This window comes from Patiria miniata, unplaced genomic scaffold, assembly GCF_015706575.1.
Source record: "Patiria miniata isolate m_02_andy unplaced genomic scaffold, ASM1570657v1 HiC_scaffold_2, whole genome shotgun sequence".
NCBI lineage: Eukaryota > Metazoa > Echinodermata > Asteroidea > Valvatida > Asterinidae > Patiria > Patiria miniata.
Genome location: NW_024037058.1, coordinates 6,723,892 through 6,744,832, shown reverse-complemented (window position 1 = coordinate 6,744,832; position 20,941 = coordinate 6,723,892). Strand labels below are relative to the sequence as shown.

At 38.8% G+C, this 20,941-nt stretch overlaps 2 protein-coding genes across 2 annotated transcripts; both read right to left on the bottom strand.

Moving 5' to 3' along the window:
- Positions 1 to 378: 378 nt before the first annotated feature.
- LOC119726899 lies at positions 379 to 1,870 on the bottom strand. The gene has a single exon (XM_038198750.1). The coding sequence runs from the start codon at positions 1,868 to 1,870 to the stop codon at positions 644 to 646; it is 1,227 nt and encodes a 408-aa protein (XP_038054678.1). The 3' UTR covers positions 379 to 643.
- Positions 1,871 to 15,514: 13,644 nt separating this feature from the next.
- On the bottom strand, positions 15,515 to 17,622 carry LOC119726196 (protein PML-like). Its single transcript, XM_038197797.1, has one exon. It carries the CDS (start codon positions 17,620 to 17,622, stop codon positions 15,595 to 15,597), a length of 2,028 nt encoding a protein of 675 aa, XP_038053725.1. The 3' UTR covers positions 15,515 to 15,594.
- Positions 17,623 to 20,941: the final 3,319 nt, after the last annotated feature.

Genomic DNA, 20,941 nt, shown 5'->3' with positions numbered 1-20,941 from the left:
TTAGTTTTTATGTGTTAGTTCAAAATCACACATATTTTTTCCATTTGCTTTTGAGTAATTTACTTTTGTCTCATGTACACAGAGGTGCATAATCTTTTTCATTTGAAATATAAGTTGCAGTCATTTAAACTCAACAATTTTTCCAATTATTGAACAGTCCAATAACAAAATGTAAGGAAATGTTTACATTTTATACAGGAGCGGGGTTATATCTTATCCTTAGAAAACACATCATGCATTGACTTTCTATTTGCTGAGACGAATCTGAGAAACTTGAATTGCCCTCTCATGGTTATACTTTCCCTTTTGTTTAAAATGTACACCGGGTAATATTTTGAAAATGTGCACTCATCCCTATTTGCAAACAATGTGAAGGGTCATTCCTTTGCTCTCGTTATTGGGCCACCAGATCTAAGATTTTATGGGAAGTAGGCTGGGCGTTGAGGTCCAAGATTTTTCAAAGGGGAAGTGGTTAAGGAGTCAAAGCATACAGAGACCATAGACCTTAGAAATAAACTAAATATACAGCATTGTAGAATGTCATTGGAGGGAATTATGTTCTTTTTCAGTGATAACAATGCTCAATGTCTGATGGAAGTGGTTGGTGGATACACTGGATAGCCCCAGTTTAATTATTCTGTCCTTACACTCGGTGATAGACCTGTACAGACTCTCCTGCAGCCACTACCAGATCACCATCCAATGTGAATGTGATGCCACGTGGATCACTGCATCCATTGATCACACATCCAATGTACTTGCCATTAGGACTGTAGTGCAGAATATCACCTGTTGGATGTCCGAACACAGCAACATAGATGCTGGCATCACTGTTACAGCACACACCATTAGGGTAGTAACCCTCCTGCATGTTGCTGGTCATATCTACTGAGAATACACTGGCACCATAGTAGTCTACACATACCAACCTTTTGTTAAGCCAGTTTGTGTAGATAAGGTGGTGATTGTGCATTGTCAGATAATCTCCAATCATTGGAGCAGGCAGCCTCCTGATGCGGGATCCATCTGGGTTGTGTAGAGATATCTCATTCTTGCCATCATAACCCACTGCTATCAGATTGCTGTCATCCACTGCAAGGCATGTTGGTTGGCTGTGTAGCCATTTACCTGGTTTGAACTGGTGGAGCTGATGCTGCTTGCTGAAGACCTTGACTTTTTGACCATCTATGACAAATAGCTTGTTATCCTTGCTCACTGCAATACACCTAACATTAGTGAGGCCATTGATTTGTGGCCTTATGATTGGAGATTCCTGATGACTTTTTGGAATTATAACAGTGAATAGTGTTTCTCTTTCTCCACTAAATGGTACGGATAGTGCAAGTGCAAGTATTTGATTGTTAGAGAGTGCTGCAACAAGTGACATGAATGATGATACACTTAATTCAAAGTTCTTGATTTCTGTCTTCAGTTTCCATTTCTCCTTCACACATGTTCTTCCAGGTCTTGGTGATTGCTTCGCAGCACCCCTTGACTGTTCTTCAGTCTTTAGTTCCCATTTCTCCTTCACAATTGATCTTCCAGGTCTTGGTGATTGCTTCGCAGCACCCCTTGACTGTTCTTCAGTCTTCAGTTCCCATTTCTCCTCCACACCTGATCTTCCAGGTCTTGGTGATTGCTTCGCAGCACCCATTGACTGTTCTTCAGTCTTCAGTTCCCATTTCTCCTTCACACCTGATCTTCCAGGTCTTGGTGATTGCTTTGCAGCACCCCTTGACTGTTCTTCAGTCTTCAGTTCCCATTTCTCCTCCACACATGATCTCCCAGGTCTTGGTGATGGCTCTACTGCTGCCTTTGGCTCCTCCAGAATGAGTCTCCCAAGTGACCTCTCACCTTCTTCAAAGTCCATAAAGGTAAACTTGTCAGGAACTTGCTGTGGCTGTTTCCCTGTCAATTCACTGAGGTTATGCAAGAGCTTTTGCTGAAGTTCAAGAATCTCATAGCAACTTGCTTGATTCATGAGTTGTTTGACCTCCTCCAGCTTGTGCTCTGTCTGTGTCACCTCTTTGCTGTTATTGGCTTGGGCAGCTTCAAATGTTGTGACTCTTTCTTGATAAATCCTGCCCATCTCTTGCTTTAATTTCTGTTCTTCATTTTGGATTTTTGGAATCCCCAGTTGGATCTTTGCAACCTTTTGTTGGATCTTTGTAATCTCCTGATGAGCCTTTTTGGAGACTTTCTTTTGAGCGTTGGCAAACATGGTGTCCAGCTCCTTGCGAGATTTGCACGTCTTTTCTATGGTGTTTCTTAATTCTTTTTTTCTGCTCTCACTTTTTTGAACCATTTCTGTGACCTTCTTCTTACATTTTTCTGCAGCCTCAGGTAATCCAGTGAGTGAGTGTTTTGCATGATCAAGTACAGAGCAAGTTGTACATATGACTTGCTGGCATGAGTTGCAGTAGACATTCAGATTCTGATCTGGGTGCTTGCAACACTTGGGAATTTCTTCTCTAAGTTTACTCTTGTAGACAATCTCCCCTGATCGAAGTTGAGCCAATGTGTAGATTTGATGAGATTTCATGGCAGTCATACGTTCATGTGCCTTTTGACATTCTTGACAGAGAAAATGATCACAATCCATGCATCTTGAAATAGCCTGATTCTCCTCATCACAGGCTTGACATTTGATCTCTGACCCTTTAACTTCCAGTAGCTTTTCCTGCATTGTAACTTCCTCCACCAGGGCACTGAATGCAAAGTTATTAGGGAGATCAGCAACCCCAGACCCTTTCAACGTGGTTTCACATCTGCACAGAGGACATGTCAGCTTTGTACCACTAGGATCTTGGCTCTGTCTGAGCTCTTGGAGGCATTGCAGGCAAAAACTATGCAAACAGTCCAGCAGTTTGGGCTGCCTGAAACGGTTGGTGCAGATGGAGCATTCCAGATGATCCACACTAATCTTCTCCAACACTGATTGGGCTGTAACATTAGATGCCATCTTCACTGTTGGGCTTGGTGCGATAGGATGGACCTTTAACTTGAAAATAAAGCACATAAAGTAAAGGTTTGGGAATAACACATATTTCAACTTCAAATGATAATTTGGTTGAAATAAGTTAGTTGTAGCCTATAGCTGAAAACATTTTGTCAAGTAGAGTGTTCATAAAATTGAAGGTTTATTCACATACTATATGCTTGAATCAAACCTGATGTTAGTTTTTTTTCCCAAAATAGCAATTAGTTACAACAAATGTGTAATAGGGTTACCTTGTTAATTATAAGAGCACATTTTGTCCTGAAAAATGCAATATTAAAGAATTCTTTTCAGCTGTTACATGACATTTTCTGCGTCTCAAGTAAGTTGTAATAAAGTTCATTACAAGTCAAACTAAAGTAGGTCACAAGTAAAAAAGTTTTTAATGACAAATGCCGACGGTGGCGCGGAATTTAAAAAAAAAGCAAATGGCCCCTGGTAACCAAAAAGGCACTGATTAAAAAAAAAGGGCCTTGTTTAAAAACAAAGGGCACTCTTTACAAATATGGGGGGGGGGGGGTAAATGATGATGTAAAAGGGCACTTAATTGTATACAAAAGGGCAGTCTTACTTTTTAATACTCAGGTGGGGCTCAAACCCAGTACCTCCTGTTTAGTGCAGTTGTCTTATCACTCCACCTCTGAGCTTGCCTGGGTCAGCTGGGTGGTTTGAAACGAGGTGGGCAGAAGACTGCAACCAAATATTGTCTGTACTGAAGAAAACAATATCTCAAGGACTTTAAGTGGCCCATATTTCAAATCGTAGACTTGTCCAAAAAGGTCAACTTTTCTTTAAGAAAAGTGCACTAATTTAAAAACAAAGAAGACTTATCTTCATCAGGTTTATTTTTTGTTTTATTATTATTTTGTGATTCACTAAGCTACACTTGTGCCAAATCTTCTTAAAAGCCTAACACTTATTTTGTAAGAAGCTTCATGTAAGTACAAACAATGCATGTCACATATTTCTGTCATGAAATCAAGGAGATTCATGTATTCCACATATTTAACAGGTTGACGGATCCACCTGAATTTTCAGTAAATTCATATACACTTGTAATTGGCAAATGCTGAGTTCACATACATGTACTTCATATAAGATAATATGCTGCTGTTGATTTACGGTATATCAGACGTATAGACAGACTTACAGGTAGACCCACTAAATAAAAATCTTACCTTCAGGTACACTTGAAATGAGCCATTGCTATCTTCCCATTCTGATGTAACTTACGGCAATGGTTGAAACGAACAAAGATGGCGTTCTATGTATACGCCCCTCTGTATCAACACAGACCATGTCACCTGATTTTGAGTACAGTCATTTGCAGTCCCCGGATTCCACTTCTTTAGCGCTTTGGTACGTGCTCATAGTAATATCAAATGCAGTGCTCTATATCTAATGGATCCAAAGGTCCTGGGCTGGTAATATTTGCACTAGTACCCAAATTCCGATAACGTAGCACTGCGGTACGTGCTCACAGTAAAATCAAATACAGCATGTCGACTGTGTTGTATATCTAATTGATCCAAAGGTCCTGGGCTGGTAATATTAGCAATATGACAGGCAAGTTTATCAGAAAGGTAAACATAAAGAAGCCACAGGGTCACAAATTACAATATTCTAAGCTGACTGATATTGCAAATAACACTTGTTTTAATATCTATAAGTCGCAAAGCTGACATACCAGCGAATTGACCATCTTGGCGATTTTGAGATTTTGTTATTTTGGGGGTTTATAGAGATTGCTCCTTCAAGTATTTATGGCAAAATTCTTGGTTCTTGTCTGGATTTTGAGACTCAGAATCCCCCCCCCCCCTGTGGCGAATCAGTCACAATAACAAATCCATAATATGACATAGTGACAAATACGGAATTGCGCTGGTAGCCAGCTAATGTAAGGTATGCGTTCAATGTACCAACGAATGTTATTCGTCAGTTTGTCAGATGGTGCGCGTGTGCACGTGTGATCCGACAAACTGGTGAATAGCATACAAACAATATGAAGAACAACCTGCTATTACTAGATTTTTGTAATTTGACAAACTGACGAATATGTTGACGATCAAATAAAAACATATCGCACAACTTCTCTGACTAAATAAGTAACCTGATTGATACTATGTTTCCTATTTTATTCCGAATAGGTTATTATCGAAACATAAAGGGTAAAATACAACGCCCAGAAAAATGTCCAACTTCATATGCGAATCACTCCAAACAGGCTTTTCGCTTATGCGTCAGCATGTCAGCTCTGCGATGATATGTTTTAAATCAGGGTATGTTTTAAATCAGTCTACCGTATAAATCCCCTCCCCCCCCCCCCCAAAAAAAAGAAGAAATATAAAAGAAGTAAACAATAAACCAACATTAAAAAGTTATGGAATCTATATATTTTTTTCACTTTCTTTACATTTATCTACATTTTAGCTATTGTGCATTTTGTGTTTTACATGCATGTATAACATTCAACAGTACTATCCCTGCATCATAACTAAATACATTTCTTTCAGTGATTCAGTGTTGGCAGTACTTCATTGCAAACTTCCAAAACTGACAATTTGTAAGGCTTTCTCTTTTTTTAAATAAGATGTATGCACCCAAGTTCAGTTCATTTATATTTTGTGTCTTCTATAGGCTGATTGGTCCATTGCTGAGATGAATGCTGAGATTGGGGAGAGCCACGCCTAACTCTACACATCACAGACTGATGAACAGGTACTAACACAACAGCAGTAATGTGGTGTCAGTCTATTTGAAATCTGTACGGGTGCTCATTTTCCCGATCAAAGAGACTGTTACGATATCACATGATTTGAGGCAAGCCTTACGCTAGCAATCTTTAGCGGCTGCATGGTCTGGTGTCTTTGTGCCATTCTCACCTATTGTGAAAAATGTGTTTGTGCTAAGCGTCCCTTACGTCACTATGCAAGAGCTTGCCCGAAATCATGTGATTAGCAACAGTGTCTTTGGTCTAGAGAATTCAAAGTTAAAATGTGTCAAGCATTCTGAGCAAGTCAGTGTACCAGAGGTTTTTCAAATGTAAATCCCAAAGGGTATAGGTCAATCGCAAATGGCTTAGTCCTGAGTCGTTTGGAATCCTTGCAACATTATGCCTATATTCAAAAATCAAGCATTGGACAATTCTTCAGCAATACAGCACTACAATGTTGTAATTTTGGATCTGGAGGCTTCAAAGCCCGGTTCATACTTCACGCGAAAGCATGTGCGAAGCGAAATTCATGTCATCAACAATGGTGGACACGCTTTGAATGTATTGTTGACGTCACGAATTTTGCTTCACTTTTGCTTTCGCGTGAAGTATGAACCGGGCTTAACGACCATGAAAACTTCATCAGCGCATTGTCAACAAAAAATGCAAAGCTAAAAATATAATTTATAACATATTACATGTTATTATTTTAGGCCTGGCAAATGGACCGATGATTGCAGTGATTGCCATTACCGCTGCTTAGTCCTCCTCATTATTGTCATCATCCTCATCACTCTGGTCAACAGAAAGGTCAAGGGTAAGAGGACGAGGAGCCAGTCCTCCTACCAGATGACTACCGCCCTCCCCGCCCCCAAACCAGTGCTTCCAGGATCGGCCCGGCAACGCCAGTGATGACAGTTGTTTCACTGCCGTGGGCGGGGCCACAGTAGAGTCTACCATCAGTACCAGTGATGACAAATGTTATGCTGCTGTGGGCGGGGCAGTGGGCGGGGCCATAGCAAAGTCCACCATCAATGCCGGTGATCACAATTGTTACGCTGATGTGGGTGGGGCAGTGGGCGGGGCCACAGCAGAGTCCATCATCAATGTCAGTGATGACAAGTGTCTCGCTGCTGTGGGCGGGGCACAGGGCAGTGGGCGGGGCCATAACAGAGTCCACCATCAACACCAGTGATGACAGTTGTTGCGCTGCTGTGGGTGGGGCAGTGGGCGGGGCCACAGCAAAGTCCACCATCAACTTGTTCAATCCAGTCTACAAGACCTCGCTCGATTGGTTCCCGCCTTTGAATCCGGTCTCTTTTGAGTTTCCCCACCCAAGCTGGAGGCGGTGATCTGGAGAAGTGGAATAAGTTGACCAGGCTATGACCCCCTGCATGGGGGGCTGCCATCTTGAAATCGTTGTGTGCCAAGGAAAAGGACGTAAGCAGCCCAGGCCTACAAAGCGCACTTTTGGAGATAATCGAGTTGAAAGGTTTTGTGCTTCCATTTCTAAATGAAAAATCACATCAGGCTGAAATTTGGGCCCATGAAAGTATTTAATATTGAAAATCATATTGAACATTTTTATTTCAAAATATTACTTAATTTTGAAGTTATTTAAATTGTTCTGCTTACAACCTTTTATCAGGAACTCCATCTGCCTTAAATGTGAACTCGCCCTGCATTAAACTTGCGCTTAAGCGGCATTTTGAATCCTAAGATCCTTTTATGGGGAAGAAACTTGGCTTTGCGTACCCATTTAAGTGGGACGTTAGCCTGCTTGGAACTTTTTGTTACATTATAATTACGCGCTAACGACCATTTGCTGGGCACAAATAATGGAAAACCTCCTTCCGTCATTTGTTTATTGTTAATTATGTCAGAATGAAGTAGCCCCTTGAGACAATACGTATATCAAATGAAAGATATTTCCAAGCTTTATCGATTACCCGAAAAACCCGAATTTGATCTTTTGACCAACTTGGCCCAATTACGACCTTCTTCCAGGCACCTGACGAAATTTATGCTCATAATATGGCACGATGTGATCACATACTAAAATATACATTCATGCACATTCTGTGTGGTCCAGTCAGATACTTTTGGTCTGTTGTAAAGCACATTATAATACCTGTTCTTTCGGCATGCAGTGATCATTTTTCCTTTTGTATGAAACGATATGTTATCAGTACTGATCAAACTGTAGCTTCAGTAGAATGGGACAGGGTTCCTTCCAAATTGTATTGGATTTGTCATTGGCATGGGATCACACAAACATTGCTTGTTTCTGTTATATCATCAATTCTTTCGTTCAAGGTCTCTATGGGTTTTTATTGGTAATTTGCATGCGTGTTTGTATCATGTTTGTGTGTGTATATAATGAGTGTTTTTAGTTTGGATGCTTTATATTTTTTTGTAAAAAGTGCAGGTTTTTTCTATTTTAAAGGGGGGTGTATGTTGATTTCGTTCTAGTGCATTTTTCATGTTTTGTTGCATTTAGTGAGTTGTGTGTTCATTCAGCATTTTTGTTTACTATTTTTATCTTTTGACATCTTAATTCTTTGTATTGATATTTTCACACCTTGTTACGTTAAGTACAATTTTGTTTCTTAATTAATTATTATAATAATGGTTTATTTTTTAATTTTGTGATGCGCTGTAAGTTTTTTTTAGGCGGATTTTGGCGCTTTATAAATGTTCATTATTTATTTTTGTTAAAGTGCTTTTTTAAGCCATTCTGGATAAGAACATGTTGGTATTATAGGGCGAAATGTTCATAATCATCGTTTACCTTTCTCAAGAAATATCTGAAAATGTCAATGAAATATCAGGATGATTTGGCCCTTAGGCTTAATTCTAGTCGTCATAAGTTTATTATAAACTTGGCGTGTCTATGGCTACAATGCAGCTGCTATACCAGAAATAGCTCCAATTCTTGCTGGATGTGAATGAGGTCAAAGGTGATCTTTAAAAAGCACAAAATGTGACTTTTTTTATAGAACACAAACATATAGGGATCGACCACAGAAAAAGGTGACATGCCTAGATGTAATTGTTGCATGTTTATCTGTGTCTATTGTCTTTTGGTGTTTCTATTTGCTAAATAATTTTTTTTGTTTTGTTTTGAATTTTGTTTACGTATTAATGTTATGCCTATTAAGTGTTTCCTGTTGATATGTTTCCAGGTTTATTGGGTTTATATTGATATATGTTAATTGTTTTGTATTTTTTCCATTACCTCATGATTGTATTTTTTTTTTTGCTTTACTTTGTTAATTATGTTTGTTTGTTATCTGTTCTTTGTTGTGATATGCAAAGATAAATCGGAATAAACGGAGTCTTTGAACTCAACCTCAGAGAAAAAAAAAACACCGAAATTCCTTGGCTGACTAGATGTTCAATAGTGTTAAATAAAGCCAAACGTATCTATAGAAACGATTTGTTTCTCTCTCTGAAATACGTCAGCAGTATGCTAAAATGAGCCTTATTTAAATGAAATATAAAAACCTCATCGAATTACTAAAAATTGTAATCACTTCTCAGTGTTTGGTTTTGTTCCATGATTTTTATAACTTTTATTAGATATTCACTTCTTGTCAGCAAAGTTCATTCAACACAATAGATAGAGGGCGCTACATTGCTTTTTTTTTGGTCCATCGCTTCAGATCGTATAGAGGGCGCTATATCCGAAAACAAAATCTAATCAAGGGAATGGGGCGTTGTGTACACTGGTTGTTGCCTGTAATTTGAAATTACTTAATATACACGTGGCGCGCGCTTTATATCAACAAAATTATGCCGAAGTGCTCAACAGGGGGCGCTATTGAATTGAGTCGAAGTTTCTATGCGATGTGCAAAAGTACAAATGTAACTGTAAGTCGTGTAAAATCAACAATAAACAAATAATCAGAAATAGAACTCGTGAGAAATAGTCAGAATCTTTTGGCCTGGGAACCAGACTACCGTGATGTACGTGCAAACACGCCGCTGTACTCTGGCCGGGACTTCTTGCACCGTTCGCCCACACAATCTGGCCTTTTTCTGTACCTCCGTCGCGCCGAGGATATATTTACTTTGGACTTCAAACTTCTACTTCTCTGCAGCTAGCTACATGTTTACATCCTTTTCAGCAACTTACTGAGTGCTGGGTGAGTCTTCTGCACCAGCTTGGCGAGTGGAAATTGTTGTGAGCTACATTTTACAAAAACTAGTCTCGAAAGGATTAACTCCGGGTAAAGAGTGGCCTCACCACCGACCACCGAATCGGCACGGCTTCCGACAGGCCCAGCGGAGTCTGCATGACGAGCCTGCTGAGACCGCACTTCAATTCAGCAAATCAAGTGATGCACAGGAAAACCAATGAACTGAGTTTTGACTGGTCACTTGAACTGGAACTTAGTTGCCCCGTGAGTTGCTTGCCAGGGTTCATTTCATCATGAACTTGAATTTAAATGAACTGCAAAGATCGAGTTTAGACTTTTATGACAATTTGGAGGTTTGCTGCTTGACTTGAGCAAAATCTGCATGCAGTCTACATGTGAATAACTATATAGGTGAGTGAAACCTTGGTTTATTTAATACTCTAAACCAAACAGTTATGGGCAATTCCACAGAAATATTAACTCCAATACCGAAATTTAAATGATACAAAGGCCCACTAGTGTGGCCGCGGCTGGCTGTTTCTTGTACAATCTCTCATTCTCAACCGAATCCAGTGTACAAGAAACAACTGTTGAATCGCAACTTGCGCTCCTGAGTGACAAGATCGATTTGCATATATGCGACGTCACAGCTTTTGGGTCATCGCTTCTTACATTAAAAATGGCAGCCATCAACAGACAATTTTTGGGTGCATATGAGTTTCAGAAAGATGCTTTAATTTCTCGAAAAAATTTGATATAAGGACAACTAAACAACCCGGAGGAAAGAAGCTGCTACATCACAGAATACAACTGTATGTAAAAGATTTGTGATTTGTTTCGGACAAACTCCTCGATAGTTTAGGGAACCTGGCATGTGGCCATGAGGTGCAGCGCATCAATACCGCGGCCACACTACTGGGGCTATCTGATGTCTTGTGCAATTGTTTTTAAGAAGGCCTAAACTTTAAAAGAGTGTTCGGGAACCACAAAATGTCAACTCCTATGCAAGCCAACACAGATTAGTCAAATGTACGCATGCCAACTCATATGTGAAATAAGCCATAATAATAATTGTACAATACTGTTTCCAGATTGGATGGAGATGAGAATCATCGACCACAAATAATTTTATTGGCACTTAATTTTTAGTTCAATACATTTTTGGAATTCCAAAGGCAAACATAACTGTTTGTTCCCAGAGTGCAGAAGATGCCATACACAATCGTAAGCACACCATGCGTAAGCTGAATGACCACCTAGTATGAGGTGGGCAAAAAGCACTGACTAGCATGGAGCATTTGTCCAGACATCCAATGATTTGTTTCACACATAGCGCAGGGCACTGTATTTAGCAGTGTATGTTAAAGTCTACAAATGCAGCAGACCGGATACACGATTTAAATTCTCATTACGGGTGGTATTGTCTTGTCGTATAGCACACGGTGTGGGCCAGGACAGTGTGTACTACGCTAGTCTATGCTCATGAATACGTATGAGTTGGCCCGTGTAGGAATTGGACCGTGAACGTGTTGGTCCGGGTACGAGTTGTCCTGGGTACAAGTTTGTCACGTACGAGTTGTCCTGCATACAAGTTTGTTGCATACAAGTTGACCTGTATCCGTTCATGTTATAGCTCCATGGTTGTGCCCCGAGTTCAGTCATGGTGGCGAGTTAAAAAAATGACTTTGCACAACCCGACCACTGTTTATTGTTCTGATCAATCTTCTTCTTTCTTTCTGTCTTTCTTTCTGGACAATAATTCACACCTCGGGTTTTCTCCTAAACGGTATTATGGTATGAACTTGTAACTTTCAACATATCGACCCTCATCCCTAGTGGTGCATGTTTATACTCTGATGTCATGATGACATGAACGGGTGTCAAATTACAATGTACATTTTTGTACAGGCAATTATGATTGAAAAAAATGACGATCTTCTTTCACCTATAAATCGTGAACAAAATTATCAATTATGTTCCAACCATCTATACTTTGTACATGGTTTATTCCACCAAATACTTTTGGTATAATAAAGACAAAGTTGTTTCCCATAAAACTCAACTTATGCATAGACTCCATAGTGAACTCGTCTCCAGAAGAGTGACGTCATCATGACGTCATCAGGGGTCACGTGACATCATCTCTATTGGTGCACATTTTAAGTTCCTACATGTATATGTATTTCTAGAGAACTGCAAGTCCGATTTGGTTCAGATTTGGTATGTAGGTAGACCGGGATGTTTTAGGCGATACATGATCGATGTGACATCACTATGACATGATCATATGATATGTAATGAATTTATGAATTATTAAACCTAAAGCCATATCTTGCAAACAGAACATGCTGAATTCTAAATTCTTTTTTGTAGTTGGATTCTTGACATCATCATGTACATGTAGTCATCACAAATTTATGTTTGTGAGGTGCAATTTGAAACTATACGGACGTCGAAACTCTGCAAGCCCCCCTTTGGCAGTGAACTTATCATAACCCCGGACATTAGATCCTTTGGTTTTCCCTCAAACTTGACAGATGCATTAAAACACTTATACATTTGCATCGGTTGATGTTTACGTCAAATGTTGAGCGCCATCGGCAATGGACGCCGCCATGTTTGTTGGGTGTCATGACCTACAATTTCCTATCTGATGTCTTATAAGACAGTTCACGTCACGTGGTATGCTTGTGTCATACGCGAAGGATTTTTTTGTACGTAGCACGGTACATTTTTGAACTTTCACAATGAACAAATAGTTTGCTGTTTCGAGTCAAATTATAAAAAACTGCAGGACGAAATGTGGAGAACTTCTACAATATCATTCTTTGGTAGAGTATTTCAGCAAAACTGTCAAGAAAATCTAGACCTGCGATTGCTTGAGCGAAACAAACAAATTTTAACATCCAGCTGACGGCAAAATATAACGTGCTCGGGTATTGTAATGTCATTGGTTGAGAACGGCCACATTTCTAGTCTATCAAAACATACATGTACAATGGCTTACCTCATATACATGCACAATGTTGCGTGTTGGGCGTGGGTGTGTGGGACCTGTATGCGTGCTGGACTGAGCTGAGTGCAATGCATGCACAACCACTCAGTCTCATGTCCGGCGGGTAAGCCTGCAGTTTTCACCGGTTACACCGCACTGATTTTTAATATTTCTTGCATAGTAGGTTACTAGCATTTATCATATTGACTTTCTGATACGATGTAACAAAACAATTGTTGACTGCTGTGATGTGGGGTATGCCGTTTTAACCCCCTCGGGGTGCATAGCACCAGAGGTGAAATGCACACCTAGGGTGTTGTCATATCCCACATCACACCTGTCAACAATTGTTAATTGTAATTGAAGTCCAAGCTAGAAAGAGAAAAAGTAATGTAATATGTGTTGTCAATTTGTTCACTTTGAAATGTAGGTGCTATATGAAATGTCAGTGGCAGTCAACTGTATTAGGAAGCCCAGAAACCTGTCTGCAAAAACAAGAACAGATTCCCCAATTTACTTCCATGTACAGGTAAGTTCATTTTTTTTTTAATGTACTTTTAAATAGACTGTTAAGTTGAAAAGTGGCCTCTTGAGGCAAACACTTGTTGGCATACTCACACTGCATTGTGAATCGTTCTTAATTGTACGGGGATAGGTGCTAAGGTAGTCTATGTAATATCCCCTTGTACAGCGAGGATCTATGATATCCGAGAGATTCGTCGATTATTATGCAAAACAAGACTACGTCTAATTGACCTCGAGACCATTCAGCAGGCGCCTTCTATATCGGTTCTTAAACCCGTTGTCATGTACATCTAATAAAACCTAGACACGACATCTATTATGCTTTTACGTTGTGAATTATGTTAGCAAATTAGGCTGTGTCACATGGGCTGTAACGATATGTTACGTGATGCTATGGATGTGATGTTAACATGTTCAATTAATGGGAAAAAAGTTCAAATCCGTTTGCCTATTTTCCAAAACATGTAGAATCAAACCTGAAATATGAAAAAAATGACCTTCGTTTATGCAAGCTGCCTTTGACTTGTACATATATATATAATTATTTCGCAAATTAACAATGTTTTTAATCTCATTTAATCTACAAAGTATTAGAAGAACCGCACCACTTGATTACATTTTGGGTAGTTGAGTATGTGCATGTACAAAGTATGTTTTCAATAGCTGCCTGCTATAATCTATTGGGCCAATCATACACAATATAAACAGTTTACTATTGAGATATTTTCAATGCCCCAGTGTTCCCCCTAAAATACTGTAAATCTGAGTGTGTCTTGAACTTTTCCACACAACAAAACGCCGATGGCATTCCATTTTCATTGTATCCACCTTTTTAATAGAAAGTACTATTCTTAAGTCTTTGAAAAAACAAAAGCCAATGAAAAATAACATTATCCTTTTACTTACAAAAACCTTCCAACCCTACTTACGCCTCTGGTACCTTTAGAATGTTACCTTAAGTTCCCCCCTCAAAAAATTGGTGAACCCCCAAGTGCCCCCTAGAAGCTTAATCCTAGTTGCACTACTCGTACCTTTAAAAAGTTCCAGATGCTGATTGGTAAAATAACAGACTTGGGATCTTTGCTGAAATGTCATTGTTGTCATGGAAGCTGCGTTCTCTTGGAGAAATGTTCTGTAATTAAAGCAAATGCTCATTGCTTCATTTAGACTACTTGGTCTATCAGCATTTAGCAAACCAATACTTATTCAAAGAAGCAAAAGCCTCAATCCTTTATGGAATAAACTAAACTATTATTGTAATGATACGGAACCTCTCACAAGCAGGTCATTCTATACATTTAAGGTTCAAAGTCGGACATTTTTCCTGTCCCTGTTACCTCTGAAATGTATCATTTGCCATTCAAGTGGCATTAAAAAATCACTTCAAATTAATTAATATTTGTTGAGTAGGTCATGATTCACAAAAGCATTCTTGGAGGAAGAGTACACACATAAAGGAGTGCATCTTCCATTACAAAATCTTAGATGCCAGACGTATAGGGACAGGAAAAAGTGGACCCCAAATTCATAGAATGTTCCAAATGCATCTTGAATTGTAGTATTCAAAAAATCAAATTTAAGAATGGCAAAGAAGAATTATTTCAATTTACAAATGTACATTCATCATACTAACCACATTTACAAACATCCATGTATCATTGCAGTAGAATGCGCAAGGTTTTCATTTTCAACTTGGTTGTAAATATAATGAAACTAATATTAATTTGATGAGGCACTCAGAAAGCACTGTGAAAGAGACCAAGGGATTGCAATATCATTGCATATGATGTACTTTTAAACTATCGCTTGAGTTCTAAATCACATTTGCTGAGACGAATCTAAAAAAAATTGAATTGCCTTTCGTGGTAATACTTTCCCTCTCGTTTGTAATATTTTTAAAATGTGCACGCTGCCCTATTTGCAAACAATGTGAAGGGTCATTTTTTCCTTTCATTATTGGAGCACCAGATCTAGGATTTTTTGGGAAGTACATGTAGGCTGGGTGTTGAAGTGCAAGATTTTCCAAAGGGGAAGTGGTTGAGGTATTAGAGTCAACACATACAGAGACCAAAGACGTTAGAATTAAACCAAATATACAGTATTGTAGAATGTTGTTTAAGGGAATGAACTTTAAAGTTCTTTGTCAGTGATAACAATGATCAATGTCTGATGGAAGTGGTTGGTGGATATGCTGGATAGCCCCAGTATAATTAATCTGTCCTTACACTTGGTGATAGACCTGTACAGACTTGTTTGCAGCCACTACTAGATCACCACCTGATGTGAATGTGATGCCATATGGATTACTACATCCCTTGATCACACATCCAATGTACTTGCCATCAGGACTGTAATGCAGAATATCACCTGTTAGATATCCAACCACAGCAACATAGATGCTGCCATCACTGTCACAGCACACACCAGTAGGGTGCCCACCCCACTGCATGTTGCTGGACATGTCTACTGAGAATACACTGGCACCATAGTAGTCTACACATACCAACCTTTTCTTGGGCAGGTTTGTGTAGATAAGGTGGTGATTGTACATTGTCAGATTACCTCGAATCATTGGAGCAGGCAGTCTCCTGATGAGGGATCCATCTGGGTTGTGTAGAGATATCTCATTCTTGCCTGCATAACCCACTGCTATCAGATTGCTGTCATCCAATGCAAGGCATGTTGGTTGGCTGTCTGACCCTATACCTGGTGTGAACTGGTGGAGGAGCTGATGTTGCTTGTTGAAGACCTTGACTACTGGACCATTTAGAACTCGGAGGTTGTCATCCTTGCTGACTGCAATGCATGTTACATTTTCAGTGAGGCCATTGATATAAAGCCTTTGTGGGACAGGAGCCGGTGTATGTTGGCTGTTGGGAAGTGAAACTGTGAATAGTGCAATTTTTTTTTCAAAAATTCCTCTAGAAGCTAGTGCAAGTATTTTATTTTCAGAACATGGTGCCGCATTTGCAATAAATGCATCTGTTAATTCAAAGTTCTTGATTTCAGTCTTAAGTTCCCATTTCTCCTTCACAAGTAATCTTGCAGGTCTTGATGATTGCTTTGCTGCAGCCTTTGGCTCTTCTTTCAGAATGAGTCTCCCAAGTGACCTCTCACCTTCTTCAAAATCCATGAAGGTCAACTTGTCAGGAACTTGCTGTGGCTGTTTCCCTGTCAATTCACTGAGGTTATGCAAGAGCTTCTGCTGAAGTTCAAGAATCTCGTAGCAACTTGCTTGATTCATGAGTTGTTTGACCTCCTCCAGCTTGTGCTCTGTCTGTGTCACCTCTTTCCTGTTGGTTGCTTGAACAGCTTCAAAAGCTTTGAGTTTGTCTTTATAAATCATGTCTGTCTCTTTTAACAGTTTCTTTTCTTCCTTTTGGATCTTTGTTATCTCCTTTTGGATCTTTGCAACCTCCTGTTTGAGCTTTGTAATCTCCTGTTGGAGCTTTGTAATCTTCTGTTGAGCCTTTTTGGAGATTTTCTTTTGAGTTTTGGCAAACATGGTTTCCAGCTCTTTGCAAGATTTGCATGTGTCTTCTATGGTGGTGCCCAATTCTGTTTTTCTTCTCTCACTTTTTCGGACCATTTCTGTGACCTTCTTCTTACATTTTTCTACTGCCTCAGGTAATCCAGTGAGTGTGTGTTTTGCATGATCAAGTACAGAGCAAGTTGTGCATATGACTTGCTCACATGTGTTGCAGTAGACATTGAGATTCTGATCTGGATGCTCGCCACATTTGGGAACTTGTTCTCTTAGTTTACTCTTGTAGACAATCTCTCCTGATCGAAGTTGAGCCAGTGTGTAGATTTTGTGAGATTTCATCATCAAATTCATTCGTCCATGTGCCTTGTGACATTCTTGGCAGAGGAAATGATCACAGTTCATGCATCTTGAAATAGCCTGATTCTCCTCATCACAGGCTTGACATTTGATCTCTGACCCTTGACCTTCCAGTAGCTTTTCCTGCATTGTAACTTCCTCCACCATGGCACTGAAGGCAAAGTTATTAGGGAGATCAGCAACCCCAGACCCTTTCAACATGGTTTCACATCTGCACAGAGGACATGTCAGCTTTGTACTACTAGGATCTTGGCTCTGTCTGAGCTCTTGGAGGCATTGCAGGCAAAAACTATGCAAACAGTCCAGCAGTTTGGGCTGCCTGAAACGGTTGGTGCAGATGGAGCATTCCAGATGATCCACACTAATCTTCTCCAACACTGATTGAACTGTAACACTTGATGCCATCTTGACTTCTTGAAGAATCAAGTTTTGTTTTTAATCTGAGAATGAATAAAAGTTGTCAAATGTTGACTTCGATATATAAAATGATTACATTAATCATCTCCAACATTGCCAACATGTTTTGTTTTCTCAGTTCATGGGTATCAATTCGTCACTTTTTTTACGAAGAGCCACATATGTGGATTTTGAAGAAAAAGTGGTTTCGAGATAATCGCAAAAGAAGGTTTATCTATACTAAAACTGCAAAAAAACTACTTTGCAATAACTTTGTGTAACAAGAAAACCATCATATGATTCTATGAGAGCTTAATATTTTTTTATATGAACCCAGTATGTAGAATTAATACAGTAGTTATTTAGTGAAAATTAAAGAGTAAAGATATATGTGTCTCTTCATGAAAACAAAAGTCACGTTTCCTACATTTTGTCCCTTTCATTTCAATGTGTTTTTCTACATGGACGGGGTGTGCGTGTGTACGTGCATGCAGCTGAAAATGTAACAAAGATATGTGGCTCTTTGTGAATTAAAATCTCAGTTGACCTACTTTTATGCCTATCAGTGCAATAGGTTATGTACGCATTCAAAGGGCCAAAATTTGGCTCTTCGTGAAAACGCCAAAATGCATTGATTAAGTTCTGCCCCTTGCAACATTAATGTTACTTGGAAATTAATAATGTTTTGCTTACACAAACATGTCACATTGGTTAAGTACAATGTTTTAAAACAAACTAGTGAAAAAATCAAAATCGAAAAAATTGTAATTTTTGACATATGTGGCTCTTCATGCAAATGGTGACGAATTGTAATGTGTAATTAATTCAGTTGATTGACATTTATAACTCCAATGTGCAGGGAGGCACTTATAATTAGATGGCCCCTCTCTTTAACCCCCCCCCCACCCCAACAAAAAAATATATTGAGCTACTCTTAGTTACTACAGTATTAGAAAAAAAAATGATGTAAAATGCTTTTTGCTTAGGCAATTAATATTTTATTAATTCAAAGCATTGACATGATGAGCTCCAATGTACAGGGAGGCTTTTGGGCGGTCCCACTCTCTGGAGGGGAAACTAATTGTAGTTTTTAATCCCCCTACCCCCAATTTTGTGTTGCATTAAGGGAGCGCGGGCTGACTGAGGTGCATGGCCTGATCCCTCCCCCTTTTTTGGTTCCATTAAAAACAATATTTTACATTTATATCTAGTCAGCCACAACCAAAATACAATATAGCATTGAGGAAAATCATGATAAAGCATTTATAGGGGAAGAAACAGATTTAAAAAAAAAAAAAGCAGTGCTAACGTGACTTTGGGCATGATCCCTGGCTGCATGGCATAAACACATTCACGGCTTCTGTCTAGTACCCCTTGAACAAAGACAATGTCAAATTGGGGAACCGCCACCATAGGGCTGGTCCGGAATAGCTCAATTGAGTGTTATACAGTATTCTGCAGATTATAGGTTCAAACCCCACATTATCAACTTCTTTGTTCAACGTTTGAATTTTCATTTGAGATTTGAATGTAGGATCAAGGATATTTTAAGTCCTCTCAAGGTAGACTGTACAGGGAAGTGTTTGTGCAAATCTAAGAGTGTCATGCATTCGAGCATTGACTCTGTCTTTGGTGAGATCAGTGCTGCACAAACTGGCATGTTATTCCATGATTCTAAACAAATGTCATTAAATACGTGAACAACATGAAATACACTTACCTGAATTGAAGTTAGTTTTAGAAAGAAATTTAGATTTATCCTCCTGAAAGATGACGCAGTATGTGTAGTTTACACAGTTTGATGTGAATGCAATACACTGTACATGAACATGAATGTTGAACTATCATTGCACACAGGGCGTAAATTCCCAGTTCTATTTTAAGAAGCTATTGGAGTCCGTGTATACATGTACTGTACCGGATACTTTCTGCTCACATCCGGTGCAGGTTTCCTGTGTAGAAATATCAGTCAGTGTTTCCATGACCCCGGTGACCCCACAAAAATAGAATCAGAAGACAAATGCTATTGGTGCAGTAAGCAGCCCTGGTGATTTTCAAATTTCAGCCTGAAAATAATGTTTAAGTGTTAATTTAGTTTTGTTCCTACAGCAATCTATTTGCTCACTTGGGTTGAACAACTAATGGAGAATTTTTTTTTCTTTGAATTCCGATTGAATAAGATATATTTTGTTTAATCTATTTTTTCCATTGTATTTTGCCACCACCCAAAAAAGGGGGACATAATAGTACAAATATATCGAGGTAACATAGGTTGCTATTTTTTTAAAAATAGGACGCTATTTTAAAAAAATAGTATCCAAACAATGGTTACAACTTAATATACATGTTCATGTAGAGCATAGAAATCCATATGGCAGATGATCTCTCATGTTGGAAATGTGCACACATGGCGGTAATGCAAAATCATTTGCCTACATTTGATAAATAAGCATTTTTAGTAGTCCTTTACATACATGAAATGAGCAAAGAAATACAAATGAATAAATTTATGAAAGGATAATTGAAATAAAATAGACGAAAAATAGTATGCAGTTTGAAAAATAGAAATAAAATAGGATGGCCACCAGAAACATAGGGATTAAATAGTGCATCTGTGCCTACTTATTTTGAATAGGATAAAAATATATATTTTACCACTTTTCTAGCAGAAATTAGGTTAAAACCTATTTTGAATAGAAATAAAATGGGATCCTGCCAGATTAAGATCCAGATTCCAGAAAGAGTTAATTAAAGAAATCTGATGGGGTTATATATCCCCATAATATCTGAAATACTGGACTTCTTCCGTCGTGAGTTACACATGTGCACGCAAAATTTTCTTAGAAGCTGTATTTTCTGAGTTTGAAATATAGATGGATTTTTTTCACTTTGTTTTTGCTATGGATGCTGAAAATATGAAAGTGTTGAGGTTTTAATACAAAATAGGGAAACCTTATCGGACATCTGACATAGGGTAGTGGGTTTGGTGAGGTCTCAATCAGCGTGCAGGTTGAGTTTATGCAATCGGTTGTTTCAACTGCATGCTTATTTCAACTTATTTCAACTGCATGCCACTCCAGACTGTGTATGTGATTCCTGTACAAGTTCCCTATATGAAGTCACCAAGGAGGATGATTTTATCCAACAGAGGAATGACAAGGAGATTCTGATCCAGGAAAATGCTAAATGAGTCCATTGTCAGCAGCAGCCTGATAATGTTGGCTAAATGTTTAAACTTTCGAACAACATGAAATATGTGCAAAACTAAAATAAACACGGCGACTATATTTACAGTATTTTATCAGTGAAATTTGATGTTGTATTCTCC